This window comes from Megascapheus bottae, chromosome 33 (assembly GCF_031878675.1).
Source record: "Megascapheus bottae isolate mThoBot1 chromosome 33, mThoBot2.hap1, whole genome shotgun sequence".
Lineage (NCBI taxonomy): Eukaryota > Metazoa > Chordata > Mammalia > Rodentia > Geomyidae > Megascapheus > Megascapheus bottae.
Window position 1 is genome coordinate 9,892,851 of NC_143541.1, and position 20,962 is coordinate 9,913,812.

Here is a 20,962-nt window from a genome sequence, read left to right on the forward strand (position 1 = left end):
CAAGCTGGAAGGCGGGGCTGGCGACCGCGGCTGCCGCCAACTCCCGCGAGAAGCGCTTGTTCCCGCGAGAACAAGACCGAGCTCGGCACGCCACCCCTCCCGTCACGTAGGTGGCCCACGCCGCCCTTTCTCCTCCCTGCCTGCGATCTCGCCTTCGGGTCACGAGCCTTGCTTCCGGTCCCGTCCGTTTATCCTTCCCCCGGAAACCCATCACTTCCGGTCCCGTCCGTTCAGCCTTCCGCCGGAAACACCCGTCCTCCGCTCTTTCCGATTCCGGGAGAGGCTACTTTGTGAGAAGCCCCGTGCGCCGGGTCCTGCGGTCCTGCGGCCCCGCGGCCCGCGCAGCAGCTTCTCCGCCATGGTGAGTGGGCCGGGAAGGGGAGCGAGCATCTGCTCGGGTCTGCAGTCCCTCAGCGCGGCCCCTGCCCACCCCACGGCCGCGCTCTGGCCTCGTCCTGCGGGAGTGGACGGGGCGGCCGTGTCTGGAGGCCTCCGGGTGCCCGCCGTTCCCGACGGGTGGTGTGAGTCGACGGCACAGCATCGCCTCCTGTAATCTGGACGGCGGCGTAGAGGAGAAGCCCTCCTTGGTTTGCAGGGTGGCGTCCTTTGTTCCAAAGGCAGGTTAGGACTTGTACGAAAACGAGAATGTAGGTAGTTTTAGGTCGAAAGAGCTTGATTGCTGTGCTTTCCTTAAATGAAGCCCCTGGAAGAATGTCTCACAAGTAAAGGACTTTTCAGCCTGGTGCCATCCTAGCTACTCAGGAGGCTGAGAGCTGAGGATCGAGGTCCAAAAACAGCCCAGGCACAAAAGAACCCGAGACTCTTATCTCCAGTTAACCCCGAGAAAGCGGGACGGAAAAAGGGACGGTGGGCTTGAGCTGAAGAGCTCAGGGAAGCACCCGGGACGAATTCAAGCCCCATGACCCCCCCACACACAAAAAAGAGGACTTTCTGTTTTAATAAATATTGTATGATCAGATGCGCTAGGGATTTCAAATCAAGGGCTTGTTGATAAATACTTATGAAACACAACTTTACATGTGTGCAAAACACAGAAATTGTTCGCATGCTTACATAGCTTTACTCAACTATCCGGATGCTTGTTTCCCAAACCAAGTAGAAGAAAACTACTAATACATTTATTTACTTATGGTATGTGCAGACCTGTAAGTACAGACAAATTCATCTGTTAAATAAAAATAATTAACATAAAAACTAAGCACATGATACCATGCTGGCTTATAGAAAGCACAGTAGGCTGTTGAGCACAAGATCTGAACAAGGAGAGAAACCAGTGAGTAGAAGTGGACCTCTCTGTAGGATATATGCTAACTACCACCATGTTTGTTTATCTGCTCAGCATCTTGTCAAGGGCCTTTCTGTATTGATTGAAAGGGAGAAATTTTTTTTTTGTTGTTTCCAGTCTTGGGGCTTGAACTCCAGGCCTGGGCACTGTATTTGGGCTTTCACAAGGCCAGTGTTCTACCAGTTGAGCCACAACACCGTCTCCGGCCTTTTCTGTGTATGTGTTATCAAGGAAGCGAACCCAGGGCTTTGTGTATGCTAGGAAAGCACTCTTACCACTAGGCCACACTCCCAGCCTGAAAGGGAGACTTTGAAAGGAGATTAAAATTGAACTTTTTGCTGTATATAAACAACTATGTACCTGACTTTTTTTTTTTTTTTTCTTTCCAGTCCTGGGGCTTGAACTCAGGGCCTGAGCTCTGTCCCTGGGCTTTCTCAAGGCTAACACTCTACTACTTGAGCCACAGCACCACTTCTGACCTTTTCTGTGTATGTAGTACTGAGGAATTGAACCTCCGTCTTGGCACAAGCACTCTACCACTAGGCCAAACTCTTGGCCATACCTGACATTTTTAGGTATATTTATTTAATTAAATTATCACATTTATATGAGATAAGAAATGTGATCTCGGCTGGGAGTTTAGCCTAATGGTAGAGGGCTTGCCTAGCATGCACAGAGACCCGGGTTCAATTCCTCAGTACCACATACATAGAAAAAAGCTGAGGCTCAAGTGGTAGAGCTCTAGCCTTGAGAAAGTCCAAGGACAGTGCTCAGGCCCTGAGCTCCAGCCTAGGACTGGCAAAAAAAAAAAAAAGAAATGTGATCTCTAGTGTAAAGATGGGGAAGCACGTATAGTGAGACCACTTTTCAGTGAAGGTGTGAAGAAGCCCTGTTGTTTCTTTCTTCCTAGAAAAGTTAAGTTCCTGATTTTGCAAGAATTCTTCTATATCCTATAACCCAATTTAGAAAACATGATTTGTGTTTCAGCAATAACTGACTTTACACTAGTGTGATAGCACTTAAATAAAAGTCACTTTGCAAAAGCCAGCCTTGGGGTTCTCCCCCCCACCCCCCCCAATTCCACTTGCAGATAACAGACTTGTGATATTGGGTGGTAAGGTGCATGTAAGTATAATCTAGACAGAGGCTTCCAACGTAGTTGGGAAGAAGGGTGCAGAACTTCTATGGGTGGTGGTGATGATATTGGTAAAATTGAAAGAGTGGGAGATAGCAGGACCCTAGGTAGAGAGAGCAGTAGAAGAGTAAAGAATTGAAGTAGAAGGAGGATCAGTTTATGTCATAAGGGTTTGGAGTTAAACATGATTCTAACTCAGGGCCTTGTGTCCATTTGGATTGCTCGCTTGGCTGGTGCTCTACCACTTGAGACATATTTCTAACCAGCTTCTTGCTAGTTATTTTGGGAATGGACTGTTCTCTATGGGCCGACATCAAACCATGATCCTCTGTTCTCAGATTACAGGTGTGTTCCACCAACATCTGCCTGGACACATTTTTCTTTTGGTTATTGTTATTCATATAGGACTTCAGGCATTCTGTTTGAAAAACTTCACACTCATTCTCCTGGTGAAACTTTTCACTAAAAAGTAAATGGAGCCAGGCATTAATATTTCATAGATCTGACCTCAGGTCTTGGGAAAATGAAGGAGGATTATCTAGACCATCCTGGAGTATAAAACAAGATCCTGCCCCATAAACAAAAAGTAAATGGTGAAAAAAAGAAAAAGTGTTCTAAACATGGGCATTTTTCTTCCTTTCCCTCTTGTTCTAGGCTCGAAATGCAGAAAAGGCCATGTAAGTATCACACTTTTTTTTCTGGTTAAAAAAAATTTTTGGGGGGGCACTGAAGCCACATTCCCAGCCCTGTGATAATTTTCTTTCCTTTTCTTTCTCTTTCTTTCCTTTTTTTTTTTTTTTTTTTTCTTTTTGCCAGTCCTGAGGCTTGCACTCAGGGCCTGGGCACTGTCCTTTTGCTTCCTCAAAGCAAGCACTTTACTGCTTGAGCTACAGCACCACTTCTGGCTTTGTCTGTGTATGTGGTACCAGGGAATTGAACTCAGAGCTTCGTCCATGCTAGGCAAGTACTGTACCAGTAGGCCACACTCCTGACCCATAATTTTTAACATTTGGATATATTTCTTACCACAGTACTCTGATCTATAGTTTCCATAGGTCTAGCATGCAATATAAATAGATAGCTGATGCTTCACCACTTGAGCCATACTTCTGCTTTTTGTTTTTCGTTTGTTTGTTTATTAATTGGAAATAAGAGTCAGAATTAAGGTTGATTTGAACTGTGGCTCTCAATCTCACCCTCCTGAGTAGCTAGGATTGTAGGCATGAAAAACCAACACCTAGTCTACTCTAGTTTCTACCATTCTTTTTCTTCTTTATCTGAGGTGGGGACTGTAAATTGGTTTCTGATGCTTTTGCTCATTGGCAGGTACCCTCCACCTGAACCACACGTATCACCCCCTCATTTCTGCCATTTATATAAATGATCTTAAGAATGGTTATATATTGGCTGGGAGTGTGGTCTAGTGGTAAGAGTGCTTGCCTAGCATGCACAAAGCCCTGGGTTCGAGTCTTCGATACTATACACACAAAGCTGAAAGTAGTTCTGTGGCTCAAGTAAAAAAATGCTAGCCCTGGGAAAGCCCAGGGACAGTGCTCAGACCCTGAGTTCAAGCCCTAGGACAGGCAAAAAAAAAAAAAAAAAAAAAGGTTGTAAATTGATGTACTCTATCAAGAACTTGTGTGCTAAGAAATCTGTGAACAGAGCCAGGTGTGGTAGTTCACACCTGTAATCCTAGCTACTCAGGAGGCTGAGATCTGAGGATTGATATTCAAAGCTCAGAGATGGCACCCAGGCCCCGAGACCCACAAAAAAAAAAAAAAGGAATCCGTGGACTGAAGTGGCGCAGTGGCTCAAGGATAGGGCAATATCCTTGAGTTGAAGGGCTCATGGATAACACCTAGGCCCACAGTTTGACCAATTGAAAAAAAACCTAAATAAATCTGTGAACAGAATCTAATGAAGTCTTTTATGTCCCTGGTAGGACGGCCTTAGCAAGATTTCGCCAAGCCCAGCTGGAAGAGGGAAAAGTGAAGGTTGGTGTAAATCTTCCTCATAAATTGTTAAGTATCAAGAGAAATGTAGTGAAACCTCTTAGGTAGAGCTTGCAATCCAAATCTTATCTGTAAGTATGAAACTCTTAAAATAGGAGAATGCTGGGGTGGTGTGATTATCCTATTTTGAATCATAAGAAATGAGTGGAGTGTAAGACCAGATGAAATTCATGGAGACTCAGTAAGATTAAGGATAATATCCGATTTTTAGGTATTTTTCTTATTGCTTTGGGCACTAAATCATTGCCCTTGTAACTTTACAAGTAATATAAAGAAGGCACACTAATCAGAAAGCCATCCAATTCTCACAAGTATTCCAAGGCCAAGTTCTGTAATGAAGATGACTGATTTGATTGCCTTCCCATGGCATGTCTATGCTATGTGCTCTTTTTCTCTGTCACATTTTTTTCTAGTAGTGTGTGCATGCGTTTTGTGTGTATATGTCTGTAAACTGGTATTGGGGCGTGAGCACTGTCTATGAGCTTTTTTTTTTGCTGGTCCTGGTGCTTAATTTCAGGGCCTGGGCACTGTACCTTAGCTGCTTTTGCTCAAGGCTAGCACTCTACCACTTGAACCAGAGCACCACTAGCTTTTTCTATTTATGTAATACTAAGGAATTAAACCCATGGCTTCATGCATGGTAAGCAAGCGCTCTACCACTAGCCACATTCCCAGTCCAGTCTCTGAGCGCTTTTGTTCAAGGCTAGCTAGCACTCTACCATTTGAGCCATAGTTCTTGTGGTTAATTGGAGCTAAGAGTTTCATTGAATTTTCCTGCCCAGGCTGGTTTCAAACAATAGTACTTAGATCTCAGCCTCCTGAGTAGTCAGGATTACAGATCTGAGCCACCAATGTCCAGCTGCGATAGACACTTTGATCTTTAAAGATTTCTTATACGTATAAACACACATATATGTATATGTTCCATATTTTTATGTTTATTTTAAACACACACACATACACACATATATATATATATATATATTTTTTTTTTTTTTAATTTTGGGCCAGTCCTAGGGCTTGAACTCAGGGCCATGGCACAGTCTTTGAGCTTTCTTAAGGCTAGTTCTCTTAACATTTGAGCCACAGAACAGCTTCTGTTTTTTTCTATGTATGTGGTGCCAAGGAATTGAACCCAGGGCTTCATGCATGGATGCAAAGCGAGCACTCTCTACCACTAGGCCATGCCCCTGACCTGGGTCCTATAATTTCTTAAGGCAATACAAATATGCCATGAAATGCATAAAATATGACTTATGTAGCTTTTTTTGTTTTTGTTTTTGCTAGTCCTAGGGCTTGAACTCAGGGCCTGGGCTCTGTCCTTGGAAACTTAGCTCAAGTCTAACTCCTTGCCACTTGAGCCACAGTGCCACTTGGGGCTTTTTCTGTGTATATGGTACCAAGGTATCAAATCCAGGTCTTCATGTGTGGTAAGGTAGCACTCTACTACTAAGATATGCTCCAAGCCCTAGCCTTTTTTTTCCCCCCTACTGGGACTTGAACTCAGGGCCTGAATCCTGCCCCTGAGTTTTTGGTGTTTTTTTTTGCCAGTCCTGGGCATGAGCTCAGGGCCTGAGCACTGTCCCTGGATTTTCTCAAGTATAGGGCTCTACCACTTGAGCCACAGCACCACTTCTGGCTTTTTGCTATATATGTGGTACCAAGGAATTGAACCTGGGTCTTCCTGCTTGCTAGGCAAGCACTCTACCGCTAGGCCAAACTCCCAGCCCCGCCCCTTAGCTTTTCTACTCAAGTCAAAGTTTCACTTCCGGCTGTTTGGTAGCTAATTTATGAAGATAAGAGTCACACAGACTTTCTTGGCTTGGCTGGCTTCAAACCTTGATCTTTACATCTCAGCCTCCTGAATTACAGATGTGGGCCAGTGCTATCTAATCATTTGATATTAGTTTTTACTGTTTCACTGTATTAGATGCATTGATTGCAGTGAATGTTTGTGTGGCTGAGGGTCATGTGGAATGGAATGTAACTAGTTTAATGGAAACATGTAATAATATGTTTCTTAGGAGAGAAGACCTTTCCTAGCTTCAGAATGTACAGAGTTGCCCAAAGCGGAGAAGTGGAGAAGACAGGTATATTCTGGGTAAATCTGACCTCGATAGAAATAACAAGCATGTGGTTGCTTTTTTATATATAAATGGCTCTTACCTACATCAGAACTCTTTAAGAATTTGTTTTTTTTTTTTTTCAGTAGTGGAACATGAAATCTGGGCCTGGGTGTTGTCTCTGAGCTTTTCACCTCAAGGCTACCACCCTACCCCAGGGCCTGAGCGTTGTCCCTGAGCTCTTCAGCTCAAGGCTACCACCCTACCACTTGAGCCACAGCGCCCCTTCTGGTTTTCTAGAGGTTAATTGGAGGTTAAGTGTCTCACAGACTTCAGTGACCAGGCTGGCTTTGAACCGGGATCCTCAGAACTCAGCCTTCTGAGTATCTAGGATTATAGGGGCGAGGCACTGTGTTGGGCTTAATTATTACTATTTTTTTGGTGGGGGAGGGATAATGTATGGATGGATGAGAGTTACACTCATCAGGTAGTAGGTATATTCTGGAAAATTGATACCTCCTATGTTTTGAATTACAGTTTTCTTGTACTTTCAGACATAAAGTCTTGAAAATTAACTCCTGTTTATTTTTTTCATAGATCATTGGAGAGATCTCAAAAAAAGTAGCTCAGATTCAGAATGGTAAGCTAACTTGTCTTTCTAATGTGATTTTTTTTTTTTTTGGGGGGGGGACGTTCAGTCCTGGGACTTGAATTGTGGACAGGGCGCTGTCCCTGAGCTCTTCAGCTCAAGGCTACTGCCCTACCCTTGAGCCAAGCCCCACTTTGCAGTTTTCTAGAGGTTAATTCCCAGTCTTCTAGAGGAGATAAGAGTCTCAGGTCCTTTTGTGCCTGAGCTGGCTTTGAACCTTGATCCTTAAATCTCAGCCTCTTGAGTAGCTTCTTACAGGCATTTAAGCATTTATTTATTTTCTTTTTTCAGTAGGTTGTGGGACTTGAACTCTGAGCTCTTCAGCTCAAGGCCTACTGCACTACCACTAGAGCCATAGATATACTTCCAGTTTTCTGGTGGTTAATTGGAGATAATTGTTTCACAGACTTTTGGGCCTTGGCTGGCTTTGAACCACGATCCTTAGATCTCAGCCTCCTGAGTAGCGAGGATGACAGGTGTGAGCCACTGTGCCCGGCTACTGGGGAGGGCTGTCAACCTTCCTTTTGAAGACAGGAGAGTAAAAGTGTGTTAGGGTGTCAATAATCATTTTGAAGAAACGGTGGTAACATTTTTCACCTTGTAGCTGGTTTAGGTGAATTCCGAATTCGAGACCTGAATGATGAAATTAATAAACTGCTGAGAGAAAAAGGACACTGGGAAGTGCGGATAAAGGAGCTTGGCGGCCCTGATTACGGAGTAAGTAGGCCACCGTTCTAGTCCTTTGGGGCTAGCTAGCTGCTGTGTGTGTGGCAGATTCACCCAGCTCTGCATGACCTGCAGAGCTTCCCACAGAGGGAGCCAAAGCCACCCCATAGCCGTAGGAATGGCAAGCCTCTGTTGCCCATGAGCAGGACATGTATGCAAAACACAAGCAAAAAGATCTGAGAAGGCACCGTGAGGGGGGAGGGTTTACAAAGGAGGCTGAGATCTGAGGATCTTAGTTTGAAGTCAGCCTTGGTCGACAGATCATCAAGACCCTTATCTTAGCAAAAACAGGAACTGGAGGGGGGTGGTTCAAGTGGTAAAGTACCATCTGTAAGCAAACTAGCCACGAGCAGTCCTCAGTTAAAGTGCCAATACAGGAAAATATGCACATCCATACATACCTGTGTGTGAGTAGTTAGGATTACAGGCGTGAACCACCACGTCCGGCTTTTGACAGAGGTTTAACTTCTTTTCAGTCTATTTCATTTGTCTTCTATTGGTTATCATTTAGGTAGTTTGTGATGGTAGTCTTTTGTCAGTTCACTGCATGAGCGCGCGCGCGCACACACACACACACGTACTCATTCCCACATACACACAGTATTTAATGGTAATCCTGGAGTTTGAACTCAAGGCCTGGGCACTGTCATTGAGCTTTTGTGCTCAAGGCTAGTGCTCTACCACTTGAGCCACAGCTCCATTTCTAGATTTTTAGTGTTAATTGCAGCTAAGAGTCACATAGACCTTCCTGCCTGGACTGGCTTCAAACTGATTCTCAGATCTCAGCCTCCTAACTAATGAGGACTGCAGGCATGGGGCATGGGTGCCTGATTCACAAATGTTGGTTGTTTTTTTTTGTGCTAGTCCTGGGGTTTGAGCTTAGGCCTGGGCGCTGTCCTTGGGCTTTCTCAAGGCTAGAGCTCTACTACTTGAACCACTTCACCACTTCTGTCTTTTTCTGTGTATGTGGTACCGAGGAATTGAACCCGGGTCTTTGTGCATGTTAGGCAAGCACTCTACCACTAGGCCAAACTCCAGGGCCACTGACTCACAAATGTTTTACTAACTCAACATAAGAATTTAATAAGAGCTCCCTTTTGTGTGTGTATATCTGCCAGTACTAGTTGAACTCATGGCCTTGCCCTGTTGCTTAGCATTTAAAATTTTTTTTAATATAGTTTTTATTGTAATTAATAGAAGGGTTACATGATATTTGCCAGATAAATGGTGCCTTAATTCCCGCACAATGATACCCTTTTACATGTCATGGTTCCCATTTCCCATTCCCCCTCCCCCACCCCTCATCTTGTTTTCCCCCGTACCCTATCCAATTTCAGATAACCAAATACAAATATATCCAATATATCAGGTAACAAAGTGAGATAGTGTAACAATATGAGATAACCAAGGGAGCTTTTTAATTTTTTATTTATTTATTTTGGCCAGTCCTGGGCTTGAAATCAGGTCCTGGGCACTGTCCTTGGGCTTTTTCTCTAGGGCTGGTGCTCTACCACTTGAGCACAGTGTATGTGTGTACTGAGGAATTGAATCTAGGGCTTCCTGCATATTGGGAAAGCATTCTACACAGGTCCTGTTGCTTAGATTTTTCAGTAGAGGCTGAGTTCTGACACTTGAGCCACATCTTCGCTTCCAGCATTTAGCTGGTTAATTTCTTAGATTCCTCTGCTTGGGCTGAGTTTGAACTGAGAACTTCTCATCTCAGCTTCCTTAGTATCTTCAATAATATGCTTGAGCCACTCACTGGTACCTGCAAGAATGGACATTTATAAGTATGAAGTTAATAATCCTATTAGTTTATACCATAATTCACTTAAATCCTCCTGCAGTTAGATAATTTTATTAATATTATTTTATCAGTCATTCAGTTTGAACTCAGGGCCTCCGTGCTGTCCCTGAGTCTCATTGTGCTTAAGGCTAATGCTCTACCACTTGAGCCACAGTGCCACTTATCGTATTTTTTTTTTTTTTTTTGGCCAGTCCTGGGGCCTAAACTCAGGGCCTGAGCACTATCTTTGAGCTTTCTCAGGGCTATAGTTCTACCACTTGAGCTGTAACACCATTTCCAGCTTTTTCTGTATATGTGGTACTGAGGAATTGAACGCTGATTTTAGTGCGTGCTAGGCAAGCACTGTACCACTATGCCAAACTCTCCCCCCCTTTTTTTTTTTCCTGGTTGTGGGACTTGAACTCTGGGCCTGAGCATTGCCCCTAACCTCTTCAGTACCACATCCTATTTTCTGATGGTTAATTGGAGATAAGAGTCTCACAGTGCTGGTGCTGGCTTTGAACCACAGTCCTCGGATCCCAGCCTCCTGAGTAGCTAGGATCACAGGCATGAGCCACCAATGCCTGGTATTGTATTGTTTTTAAGGTATAAGGAAGTACAGCTGTGGCTCAAAGTAGTGGAGCACTAGCTTTGAGTAAAAGACACTGAGGTCCTGAGTTTAAGCCCATGACCAAAAACAAAAAAAAAAGAGAGAGAGAAAGAAAAAAATAAAACCAGTCCTGGGGCTTGAACTCCGGGTTTGAGCACTGTCCTTGGGCTTTCTCAAGGAGCTCTACCACTTGAGCCTTCCCGCTTTTTTCTATGTATGTGGTACCTAGGAATAGAACCCAGGTCTTCATGCATGCCAGGCAAGCTCTCTACCACTAGGCCAAACTCCTGGCCCATCAGAATATCTTTTTAAGGTATAAAAAGGTACATAAATATTTTTTGAGTAATTAAATATTTTCGTGTTTAACATCTCAAAACATATTTGCAAGCATAGGAATAGGCTTGTGGATCTTTTCCATTTTCTCTTTTTCTTTCCTAATAAGAAAGTTGGTCCTAAAATGCTGGATCATGAAGGGAAAGAAGTCCCTGGAAACCGAGGTTACAAGTACTTTGGAGCAGCAAAGGATTTGCCTGGTGTTAGAGAGCTGTTTGAAAAGGAACGTAAGTAACTCACATTTTGGAAAGCTTTTTTTTCCTTTTTTGGCCAGTCTTGGGCTTTCTCAAAGCTGGAGCTCTACCACTTGAAGCACAGGACTACTTCCAATTTTTTTCTGTGTTTGTGGTACCAAGGAATCAAACCTGTGTCTTTGTGCATTCTAGACAAGCATTCTATCACTAGGCCAGCCAAACTCCTGGCCTATTCTTGGGCTTTCTGAAGGCTAGTGTTAGTGCTCTACCACTTGAGCCACAGCTGGCTTCCCATTTTCTAGTCATTAATTAGAGATAAGAATCTCACTGCTTTGTAGGGTTTGTATTGCCGGGGCTGGCTTTGAACTGTGATCCTCAGATCTCAGCCTTCTGGGTAGCTAGGATTGCAGGCGGGAGCCATCACCCCTGGCTAAGATTTTTTTTTTTTTTGCCAGTCCTGGGCTTGAGCTCAGGGCCTGAGCACTGTCCTTGGACTTTCTCAAGGCTAGAGCTCTACCACTTGAGCCTCAGCACCACTTCCGGCTTTTTTTCTATGTATGTGGTACCGAGGAATCAAACCCGGGGTCTTCATGCATGCTAGGCAAGCACTTTAACCACTAGGCCAAACTCCTGGCACCAAGATTTTTGTTTTTTGAGACATTTTTTGGCTCTAGGTCCTGGCTGGTGTGGACCTCACCCACATGCCTTTGTTGGTCACCACAGGTGACTAGGGACCATTACTGATTGTCTGATGTGCTCCCTTCCAGACCTTTCTAGGCATTCACATGTGTGTTTCACCCATATAGGTGAAAAGACTCACTTCAATTTACTTAGGCAGAAAAATGAATTCATTGGCTCACTGAAAACCCCAGAGAAGGTTTTCTTCAGGAATGGCTCAGTCCAGATTATATTTCTCTATGTTGCCTTTGTTGTAAGTTGCTTTCTTTATGTATTCTACTTATGGCAAGTGTCCCATTATCTGCTTATATCTTGTCCTCTCAGCAACAGGACACTCACTGCCTTTTACCCTGGCATTTTAGCACATTTCCCAGAACTGAGTGAAATACATTTTGGTTGAGTCAAAATTAAATATGCTTGCCTTTTGCTGGGCTTTTTATTTGTTTGTTTTTTGGTGGGTCATGGGGCCTGAACTTTGGACCTGGGCGCTGTCCCTGAGCTTTATAGCTCAAGGGTACTTCCCTACCCCCTGGAGCCACAGCCTCACTTTACATTTAGTGATTAATTAGATATAAGAGTCTCTCATTCCTTTTTTTTTTTTTTTGCCAGTTCTGGTCTTGAGCTCAGGGTCTGAGCACTGTCCTTGGACTTTCTCAAGGCTAGAGCTCTACCACTTGAGCCTCAGCACCACTTCCAGCTTTTTTGTATGTATGTGGTACCGAGGAATCGACCCGGGTCTTCATGCATGCTAGGCAAGCACTCCACCACTAGGCCAAACTCCCAGCCCTGAGTCTCTCATTCTTTAGGGAGCTACAGCCCCACTTCGCATTTTCTAGTGATTAATTGGAGATAAGAATCTCACATTCTTTAGTGCCCAGGCTGGCTTTGAACTGCCATCCTCAGATCTCAGCCTCCTGAGTAGCTAGGATTATAGGTATGAGCCACCGCAGGAGGCTGAACTCTGGGTTTCATCTGAGCTAAAACACAGCCATGTAACTGCATTAGCAAACCTTCCCCTGCAGAATCAAAGCTCTGAGCCAACCAGGGTAGTATGCGTGTATGTCTCTAATTACTAACCTCTATAAATTCCACTGAAAAAGACTGAGAAATGTGTTAATCTCCTCATGAGATCCAAAGTAGTTAGTGGTTAGCATTTAGTGGCTTATTCCTGTAATCCTAGCTATTCCAAATCTGAAGTCAGCCCTGCGGGAAAGTCTGTGAGACTCTTATCTCCAATTAACCACCAAAAAGCCAAGGTGGAGCTGCACTCCTGTGGTTGAATACTATTGAGTCGAAGAGCTCAGGGACAGCACCCAGGCCTTGTGTGCAAGCTGTAATATGGGCACAAAAACAAACAAACCAAGATACCAAAGCCATCAGTAAGCAAGCAAAAAATGCCAAACACAGGTTATCATCCCTAGAATTCCCTCCATATAGGTTTATTCTCTGTCTTAGTGGAGCTTTGTTAAGGTCCTCTCATTGCTAGCTCCCTCATTCCACATTCCTCCCTGTCTTGTGAAACTAAGAGAAAGGATTGCTTAAAAGTTCTGACAATAGGGCCAGGAGTTTGGCTTAGTGGTTAAAGTGCTTGCCTAGCATGCATGAAGACCCGGGTTCGATTCCTTGGTACCACATACATAGAAAAAAGCCGGAAGTGGTGCTGAAGCTCAAGTGGTAGAGCTCTAGCCTTGAGAAAGTCCAAGGACAGTGCTCAGGCCCTGAGCTCAAGCCCAGGACTGGCAAAAAAAAAAAAAAAAAAAAAAAAAAAAAAAAAAAAGTTCTGACAATAACTCATAGTCTGGACTGTCTCTCCCTTTTTGCCTGCTTATTTCCTTTGTTCATGTTTGTAGGCCTTTAACACAATGACATTTCTTGTGTTGTACAGGTGCAGAGTATCTCATCCCTCACACATCCTGAGTCACATAGTTCTAGATTATTCCTAGGTTTTCACTGTTACATAAACAGTGCTGTAGTGCACATCTGTATCCATGGAGCTTTGCTGTGAACTCAAAAGGTCTCTCTCTCTCTCTGTCTCTGTCTCTCTCTCTCTTTCATTCTCTCTCTCTCTCTCTCTCTCTCTCTTCTGCACAAGTGTTTGGATGATTCTAGGGATTGAACCTAGGACTTTGAGCTAGCTAACACATTTTACTACATTTCCAGATTAAGATAGGTTCCATTTGTTTGTTTTTGTAGTGCTGAGGATCAAACATAGGGCCTTGAGTACATAAGGCAATGTCTTCTACTAATACTGAGCTATATTCTCAACCTGAAGATTCCTTTTAAATGTCCTAATTGAACTAAAACGCTAGTTTCAAAGAGGTTTCTCCAACTTATGCTCTCTCATGTGTGTTACAGTTGGTTGTTTCATGGTATTCTTCCAATCATACGGTTAAATGACCATAGTGTCTTGTATGTCCAAAGATTTGATGCACCTGCGAATCTAGCTGAGTTACTTCTGTTTGTTTTAGCTCTTCCTCCTCCCAGAAAGACACGTGCTGAGCTGATGAAGGCAATTGATTTTGAATACTATGGTTACCTGGATGAAGATGATGGTGTTATTGTGCCTTTGGAACAAGAATATGAAAAGAAGCGTAGGTCCATGGGGATTTCATTACTGACGTTTTCTTTTGAAGACAGGGTCTTTAGTTCATTATGCCAGAAGGGACTTCCTTTATTGCTGAAGGTCTTCAGAGTACTGGCAGTAGTCTGACCTGCAAGGCAGGCATGGAGGTCAAAACCAGACTGGGTCTGAAGCAGTAGCCAGGGAGGCTGCAAAACTGTTGCTGGCCTGTCCTTGCCAGCCAGGAGGTCACCCAGATTTCTTCCACACTGGCCTTCGTGCTACTCATTTGGGATGTGCTCTACACACTGCTAGTATTATTGATGGGAAGCGAGGCAGGGTTCCTGTGAGTGGGCGCCACCTTTAGGACAAGCACACATACTGTGAGGGCTACTTTAGTGCTGAGTCCATGGGACACTGGCCAAGCTGTGGGCGTGTGGTGCTCCTCCTAGACGGTTCCACAAAGCTGTGTTATAGCAGCTGGAGATACTTGGGGACTAGAATATTCCTCATAGCTTCTTCCTCCTTAAGGATAAAATCAGATTCTTTCCAGAGGGAAAATCTTGACCTTTTCCAGTCTGGTGGTGAAAGGTTTTTGAAGACTGGAATAAGTGACTTCCATTTTCCTTGTCTTCAGTCAGAGCTGAGCTGGTGGAAAAATGGAAAGCAGAGAGAGAGGCTCGGCTGGCAAGAGGTGAAAAGGAAGAGGAGGAGGAGGAGGAGGAAGAAGAGGAAATCAACATTTATGCTGTTACTGAGGAAGAGGTACTGGCATGGGTTCTGTCTGGCACTCACTGCCCTCTGGTCCAAGCCACAAAGGATACTAGGGAGGAAACTCAGCTTAGAAAGTGAGGGTAGCCGGTACATGGCTCACACCTGTAATCCTATCTACTCAGGAGGCTGAGATGTGAGGATAGTGGTTCAAAGCCATCCCAAGCATGAGATTCTATGACACTCATATCCAATTATGACACTCATATCGAGGGGTAAGGTAGTAGTCTTGAGCTGAAGAGCTGAGGGACAGTGCACAGGCTGAGAGTTCAAGGTCCATGACAGACCAAAAAAAAAAAAAAAAAAAAAAGAGGAAACAAAGTAGGCCCAGTGGGGGAAGGGAAATGGGGACAAAAACATGAGAATTGGTGTCAATGTATATGAAATAATACATCTTCTCTCTGGCGAATATAACTGTAACCCTTCTGTTAATTACAATAAAAATATTATTTTTTTAAAAAAGAAAGAAAGTAGGGCTAGGAGCATAGCCTAATGGTAGAGTGCTCGGCTAGCATGCATGAAGCCCTGGGTTCATTTCCTCGGTATCACATAATCAGAAAAAGCCAGAAGTGGTGCTGTGGCTCAAGTGGGCAAAAAGTGTCCAAGGACAGTGCCCATGCCCCCGACTGGCAAAAATAACTAAAATGAGGGTAATGTCCACAGCCTTTAGGTCTTTATACCCTTGCAGGATGTTGTCACGACCCCCTCAGGACCACAGGGAGGGTTCCATAAAGGAATGGCCATTAGAGCCTCTTGCTAGCTGTGCTTTCAGGCAGAGGTGATTTTCTTCTTTAGAAGATTAGTGCCCCCCTCCGCATTCCCAGGGCTGGGAAGATTTATTAGTGGTAGAACACTTGCCTAGCACGCACAAAGCCCTAGGTTTAATTCCTCAATACCAGAAACAGAAAAGCTAGAAGTGGTATTGTGCCGGGGCCAGCCGGCAGCAAACCAGGGTTCGCAGATTGGGATTCCTGAAATAGGGGCAAGGACTAGGAAAAATTAAAAGAGAGACAAACAGATGGAGTTCGGGAGGTCTACAGCCCAAGTCAGCAGTCCAAGAAAGCTGTGAGCTCCAGACTGCCGCCTAAGACTGTCCTGTTTATTTTAAGTTCCGACCTTAAATACTCTTCTTAAAACTAGGGAACTGCCAGAGGCTACATTCATACAAAATAGTAAACAAGTCACATATAGGATAAATAAGAAAGGATTAACATTGCTTAAAGTCATCCTGACAAGAACTGATTGACATTGCTTAAAGTCATCCTGACAAGAACTGATTGACATTGCTTAAAGTTATCCTGATAAGAGCTGATTGACATTGCTTAAAGTTATCCTGATAAGAGTTACTTCCTTGTGTATACAGTTGTGTAGGTCCAAGGTCAGGTCCAAGGTCATTGACCCCACAGTCGGTCCCCAACAGTATTGTGGCTCAGTTGGTAGAGTGCTAGTCTTGAACAAAAGAAACTGAGGGACAGTTCCCAGGCCTTGAGTTCAAACCTCAGGACTGGTTAAAAAAAAAGCGAGTGAGAGAGAGAGAGATTAGCCCCCCTGAATGAACTAAAAATGGAAGGCATGAACTCCGTTTGTTGCCATTGAAGTCGGTCTGCTGGTAGCATGTCACAGAAAGGGGCAGGTCCAGAGCAGAGGAAGGGGTTCAGGATAGGTCCCCCGTGAAGCTAGTCTGGTGCTGGGAGGGAGGAGGGGTTGTGTCCTGTGTGAGGCTCTTCACTAGTAGGGAATCAGGCCAGCAGAGGTACATTAGTGTCACAGGATATAGCAGGCTGGAGGTTTCCCCTCCTGTCCAGCTGATCCTGAGGAAGATCAGTGAAGATCTGAAGCACCATGGCAGTGTGGCCTAGGATACATGCTTATTCTGAGGGCAGTGCTTGGTCAGTAGCCACCATAAGCCAGGTACATACATAAGCCAAGGGCATAGCAGCCACTTGAGTCCATGTGGATTTCCTAGTCTCTACCAGGACAGCCTTGCTCTGGGGCCTGGTCCTAGGCTGGCAAGCATGAGGACAGGAGGCAGCAGAACCAGAATATGCAACCCAAGGGAGAGGGGCTGTGTGCTCTGGAGGGAAGAAGAGGTCCCATGAAGCAGGGCTTTCCTTTACTATAAGAGCAATGGAAATGCTTTCTTTTCCAGGTGAAATAGGACACACCCACATGGAAATACCCAGGACATAGCCTCATACAAATGTCCAGGAGACACACCCACATCGAAATGCCTAGGAAGCCAGATGCGGTGGCTCACAGCTGTAATGCTAGCTACTCAGGAGGCTGAGATCTGAGGATCAAGGTTCAAAGCCAGCCTGGGCACAAAAGGACCTGAGAGTTATCTCTAATTAACCTCTAGAAAACAGGAAATGGGGCTTGGCTTGAGAGTAGGGTGGTAGCCATGAGCTGAAGAGCTCAGGGACAGAGCCCAGGCCAAGTTCAAGCCTTATGACTACCCCCCCCGCACCCCCCCCCAAAAAAAAAGAAAAAAAAAGCCCAGGAAAACACAGCCCATGCCCATATGAACTCAGACGCCCAGGACTCGCCTGCTGGCAGATGTCCAGGACATCCACATACCGGTGTCCAGGAGAAAAGAGGACTTGACTGATCCACAGATGCAGTCCTGTCCAGGATTGCTCTTATCTCTGATGGTTTGAGGGTTCACTCATTTTTTTGTATATACACCTACGCGCACGCACACATACACATACACAGGAGTTTTTCATAAGTCAGGTAATGAACTGTGCTTTCTCATAGTTTGTTTCTGTTTCCACAACACCCTGTATATACTCTTGGATCTGATTTGCATGGTTTGTCAAGGTTCAGTTTGGGACTTTAGCAGATAGATTTGCTATAAAGCTTTTGTTCATATGCAATGAGATATTTCCAAAACTATGTTTAATCTTAACAGATAGAATAGGCTTTTCATGCAGCTCTTTTGGTTTTGTTTTGTGCTGGTCGTGGGGCTGGAACTGAAGGCTTGGGCACGTTCCGCACCTTCACTTCTGGCTTTTTTGGTAATTAATTGGAGATAAGAGCTTCATGGACTTCCCTGTTTTGCTGATTTTAAATCACAGTCCTTAGGTCTTAGCCTCCAGTATAGCAGGAATTACAGGTGTGATCCACCGATGCCTGGCTATACATGGGCAATAACTGGCTATTATGGGTAGTATAGTAGTACATTTTTTTTTGTCAGTCCTGGAGCTTGAACTCAGGGCTTGGGCACTGTCCTTGGACACTTTTTACTCAAGGCTAGTGCTCTGCCACTTGAGCCACAGTACCACTTCCAGCTTTTTTCTATGTATGTGGTACTGAGGAATTGAACCTAGGTCTTTGTGCATGCTAGGCGAGCACTCTACCACCAGGCCACACTCCTGATCCCCCTGAGCTTCTTTTTCTCAAGGCTAGCATTCTACTACCTGAGCTACAGCTCCACTTCCAGCTTTTTCTGTGTGTGTGTGTGGCATTGAGGAATCAAACCCAGGGGTTCATGCATCCTAGGCAACCACTCTACCACTAAGTCCCATTCCCATCCCTCTATGTTCTGAGTGATACGTTTTAAAGAAAAGTCCACATTCATGTACCTGTGTCCTGATGCTGGCCTTGTGTTTGTCTGTCTGTAGTCTGATGAGGAAGGCATCCAGGAGAAGGGAGGGGAGGACGGGCAGCAGAAGTTCATCGCTCATGTTCCTGTGCCGTCACAGCAGGAGGTAGGAGCAAAGCTGAGAGCTGCTGGGGTGAGGGGTGGCCAGGACTGAGGCTGTCACGCTCTCGATGCCTTTTGGGTAATCTGGGCCCTTCAGTTCCATTGATTTCCTAAGTCCTTACCACGTGCACTTGTCATTGTGCTCATGAAATGGTATAGGATCCACAAAAGGCAGGATAGTGCTCAGATAGAACTGAGAAACATATACTTTTGTTCAAATGGTCCCAGCGGGAATGGGTTAGTTCTCACAGACTACTCTGGGTGTAAGTGTAGTAAAAGTCTGCCTTGCTAATACCCTGGCTGGGTTGGGCATGGGCTGGATGCCCTTCTGAGGAGTGAACCCTTTATTTTGGTGTCAACAGATTGAGGAGGCACTTGTTCGAAGGAAGAAAATGGAACTGCTTCAGAAGTATGCCAGCGAGACCCTTCAGGCTCAAAGTGAAGAAGCCAAGAGGCTCCTGGGTTATTAGGGCATGTGGGTGTTCTCACTGAAGTCTGGAAGAGGTCATGAGGGGCCGTGACTTCCCCTCCCCCAGCAGCCTCTGCAGGCCTCAGGTGCTGCGAGACCTGGATCCGCTCACCTTTTCTTGCCTCATCAGATGGTCTGAGGGTAGGGTTCCGCCCCTCATCTCCCCGCAGGCTGGCTCAACTTTATACAAATGTCCTTGCTATCACACGCATCTATTTAGTTTTATCAAGGAATATGTAAAACAGGCTGCCAGCTATTCTATGCCTTTGAGAGTAGGAGAACCAACTATAGTGGCAGCATTAAAACCATAATTTTCCTGTCTTTTCTTGGGAACAGTTTCACTGTCCATTAGCTAGAGCCACTTGAGGTATCTGTTTTACCCTCTGTGCCTGGTGGGGGAGGGAGGATTTTGAGTTAGATACTTTTTTATTATTTGCTCTGTAGAGAGCCATTTTTTTTTTTTTTTTTTTTTGGTTGATTGTGGGTCTTGAACACTGGGCCTGGGTACTGTCCATGAGCTCTTCAGCTCAAAGCTAGTGCTCTACTACCTGAGCCACAGCACCACTTATATTTTTCTGGTGGTTAATTGGAGATAAGAGTCTCATGGACTTTTGTGGGTGGACTGGCCATTTGAACTCTCTGGGTAGCTAGGATTATAGGCGTGAGCCACCAACACCTGGTCGAGAGCTATTTTTATTAAAGAGTTTTGTAAGAAAGGAAACCTCTGTGGCTGCACTTTGTTCCCTGGGGTAACTCAACTGAGGTGACATGAGGCCAATCTGTACAAGGTACCCTGTGTGGCAGGAGGTACTCTAAGCACCAGCGTGGGTGGGGCATCCACAGGCCAGGTCCTAGGCTCCCATGTTGAAGTGGCACAGAGCATCTCATTAGAACCTGTAGCTCATCACTAAGCCTGGGTCACAGGCTAGCCTATGTGGCCTGTTGACTGTCCAGTGCCCACTGTGATCCGGGTCTCTGCTCCCAAGTGGGAGCTGTTGACGCTGCAGTCCTGGGTGGCAGGAGCCCAGGTGCTCTTCTCTGCAGGGATCTGGAACTTGAGCGCAAGTGGCATGTTTGGAGGTTGTGAAATCAGGTGAGGGCTTCAGGGTAGAGGGGAATATACAGTGATGGGGAGGAGAATTGGGTTTTGAACATGTAGACATTCCTTTGGGTCAGAAGCTATCCTTGAAATTGTCTGCGCCAAGGGTGCCAGTGTGAGACAGCTTCTATGGGAGCCTGCAGGTGGATTAGAAGTTGAGACCAGTGAAGAAGCCAGGGCAATTTGGTGAGGATTGGCCAACTTCTCTAACAGTGGAAGTGGGAGAGTACATGGTCCTGGAGACGACAAGAGGCCTTTAGCATGAGACCATCAACAGAAGCATGGAGGAATGTGATTAATTTGACCTGTTTATGTTGGGATTTCTAGAAGGATACCCACTTTTTTTTTTTTTTTTTTTGTCAGTCATGGAGCTTGAACTCTGGGCCTGGGCACTATCCCTGAGCTCTTCAGCTTAAGGCTACCTTTTGAGCCACAGCACCACTTCTAGTTTTCTGGTGTTAATTGGAGATGAGTCTCAGGGACTATTGCTTTGAACCACAAACCTCAGCTCTCAGCCTGAGTAGCTAGGATTACAGGCGTGAGCCACCAAACCCAGCTAGATTTTTTTTTTTTTTTTTAAATTGGTCTTGGGGCTTCATTGGCCTGGGCCCTGTCCCTGAGCTCTTCAGCTCAAGGCTACCACCCCTACCCTGAGCCAAGCCCCACTTCCATGTTTTCTAGAGGTTGATTGGAGATAACAGTCTCAGGTTCTTTTGTGCCCAGGCTGGTTTTGAAACTTGAACCTCAGATCTCAGCCTCTGAGTAGCTAGGATGACAGGGGTGAGCCACCATGCCCGGCTTAGATTTTGTATTTTTAAACAGCTTTGATGAGATATAATTTATATGCTATAAGATCTGCTTTTTT

The 20,962-nt window shown here is 45.1% G+C and overlaps 1 protein-coding gene across 1 annotated transcript; it reads left to right on the top strand.

Moving 5' to 3' along the window:
* Positions 1-192: 192 nt before the first annotated feature.
* Isy1 (ISY1 spliceosome associated protein) lies at positions 193-19,541 on the top strand. The gene is made up of 11 exons (XM_090323930.1): positions 193-361; positions 3,096-3,118; positions 4,384-4,435; positions 6,478-6,543; positions 7,114-7,156; positions 7,770-7,882; positions 10,730-10,847; positions 13,961-14,083; positions 14,690-14,817; positions 18,447-18,533; positions 18,892-19,541. The coding sequence occupies exons 1-11, from the start codon at positions 359-361 to the stop codon at positions 18,997-18,999; spliced, it is 864 nt and encodes a 287-aa protein (XP_090180056.1). The 5' UTR covers positions 193-358; the 3' UTR covers positions 19,000-19,541.
* Positions 19,542-20,962: the final 1,421 nt, after the last annotated feature.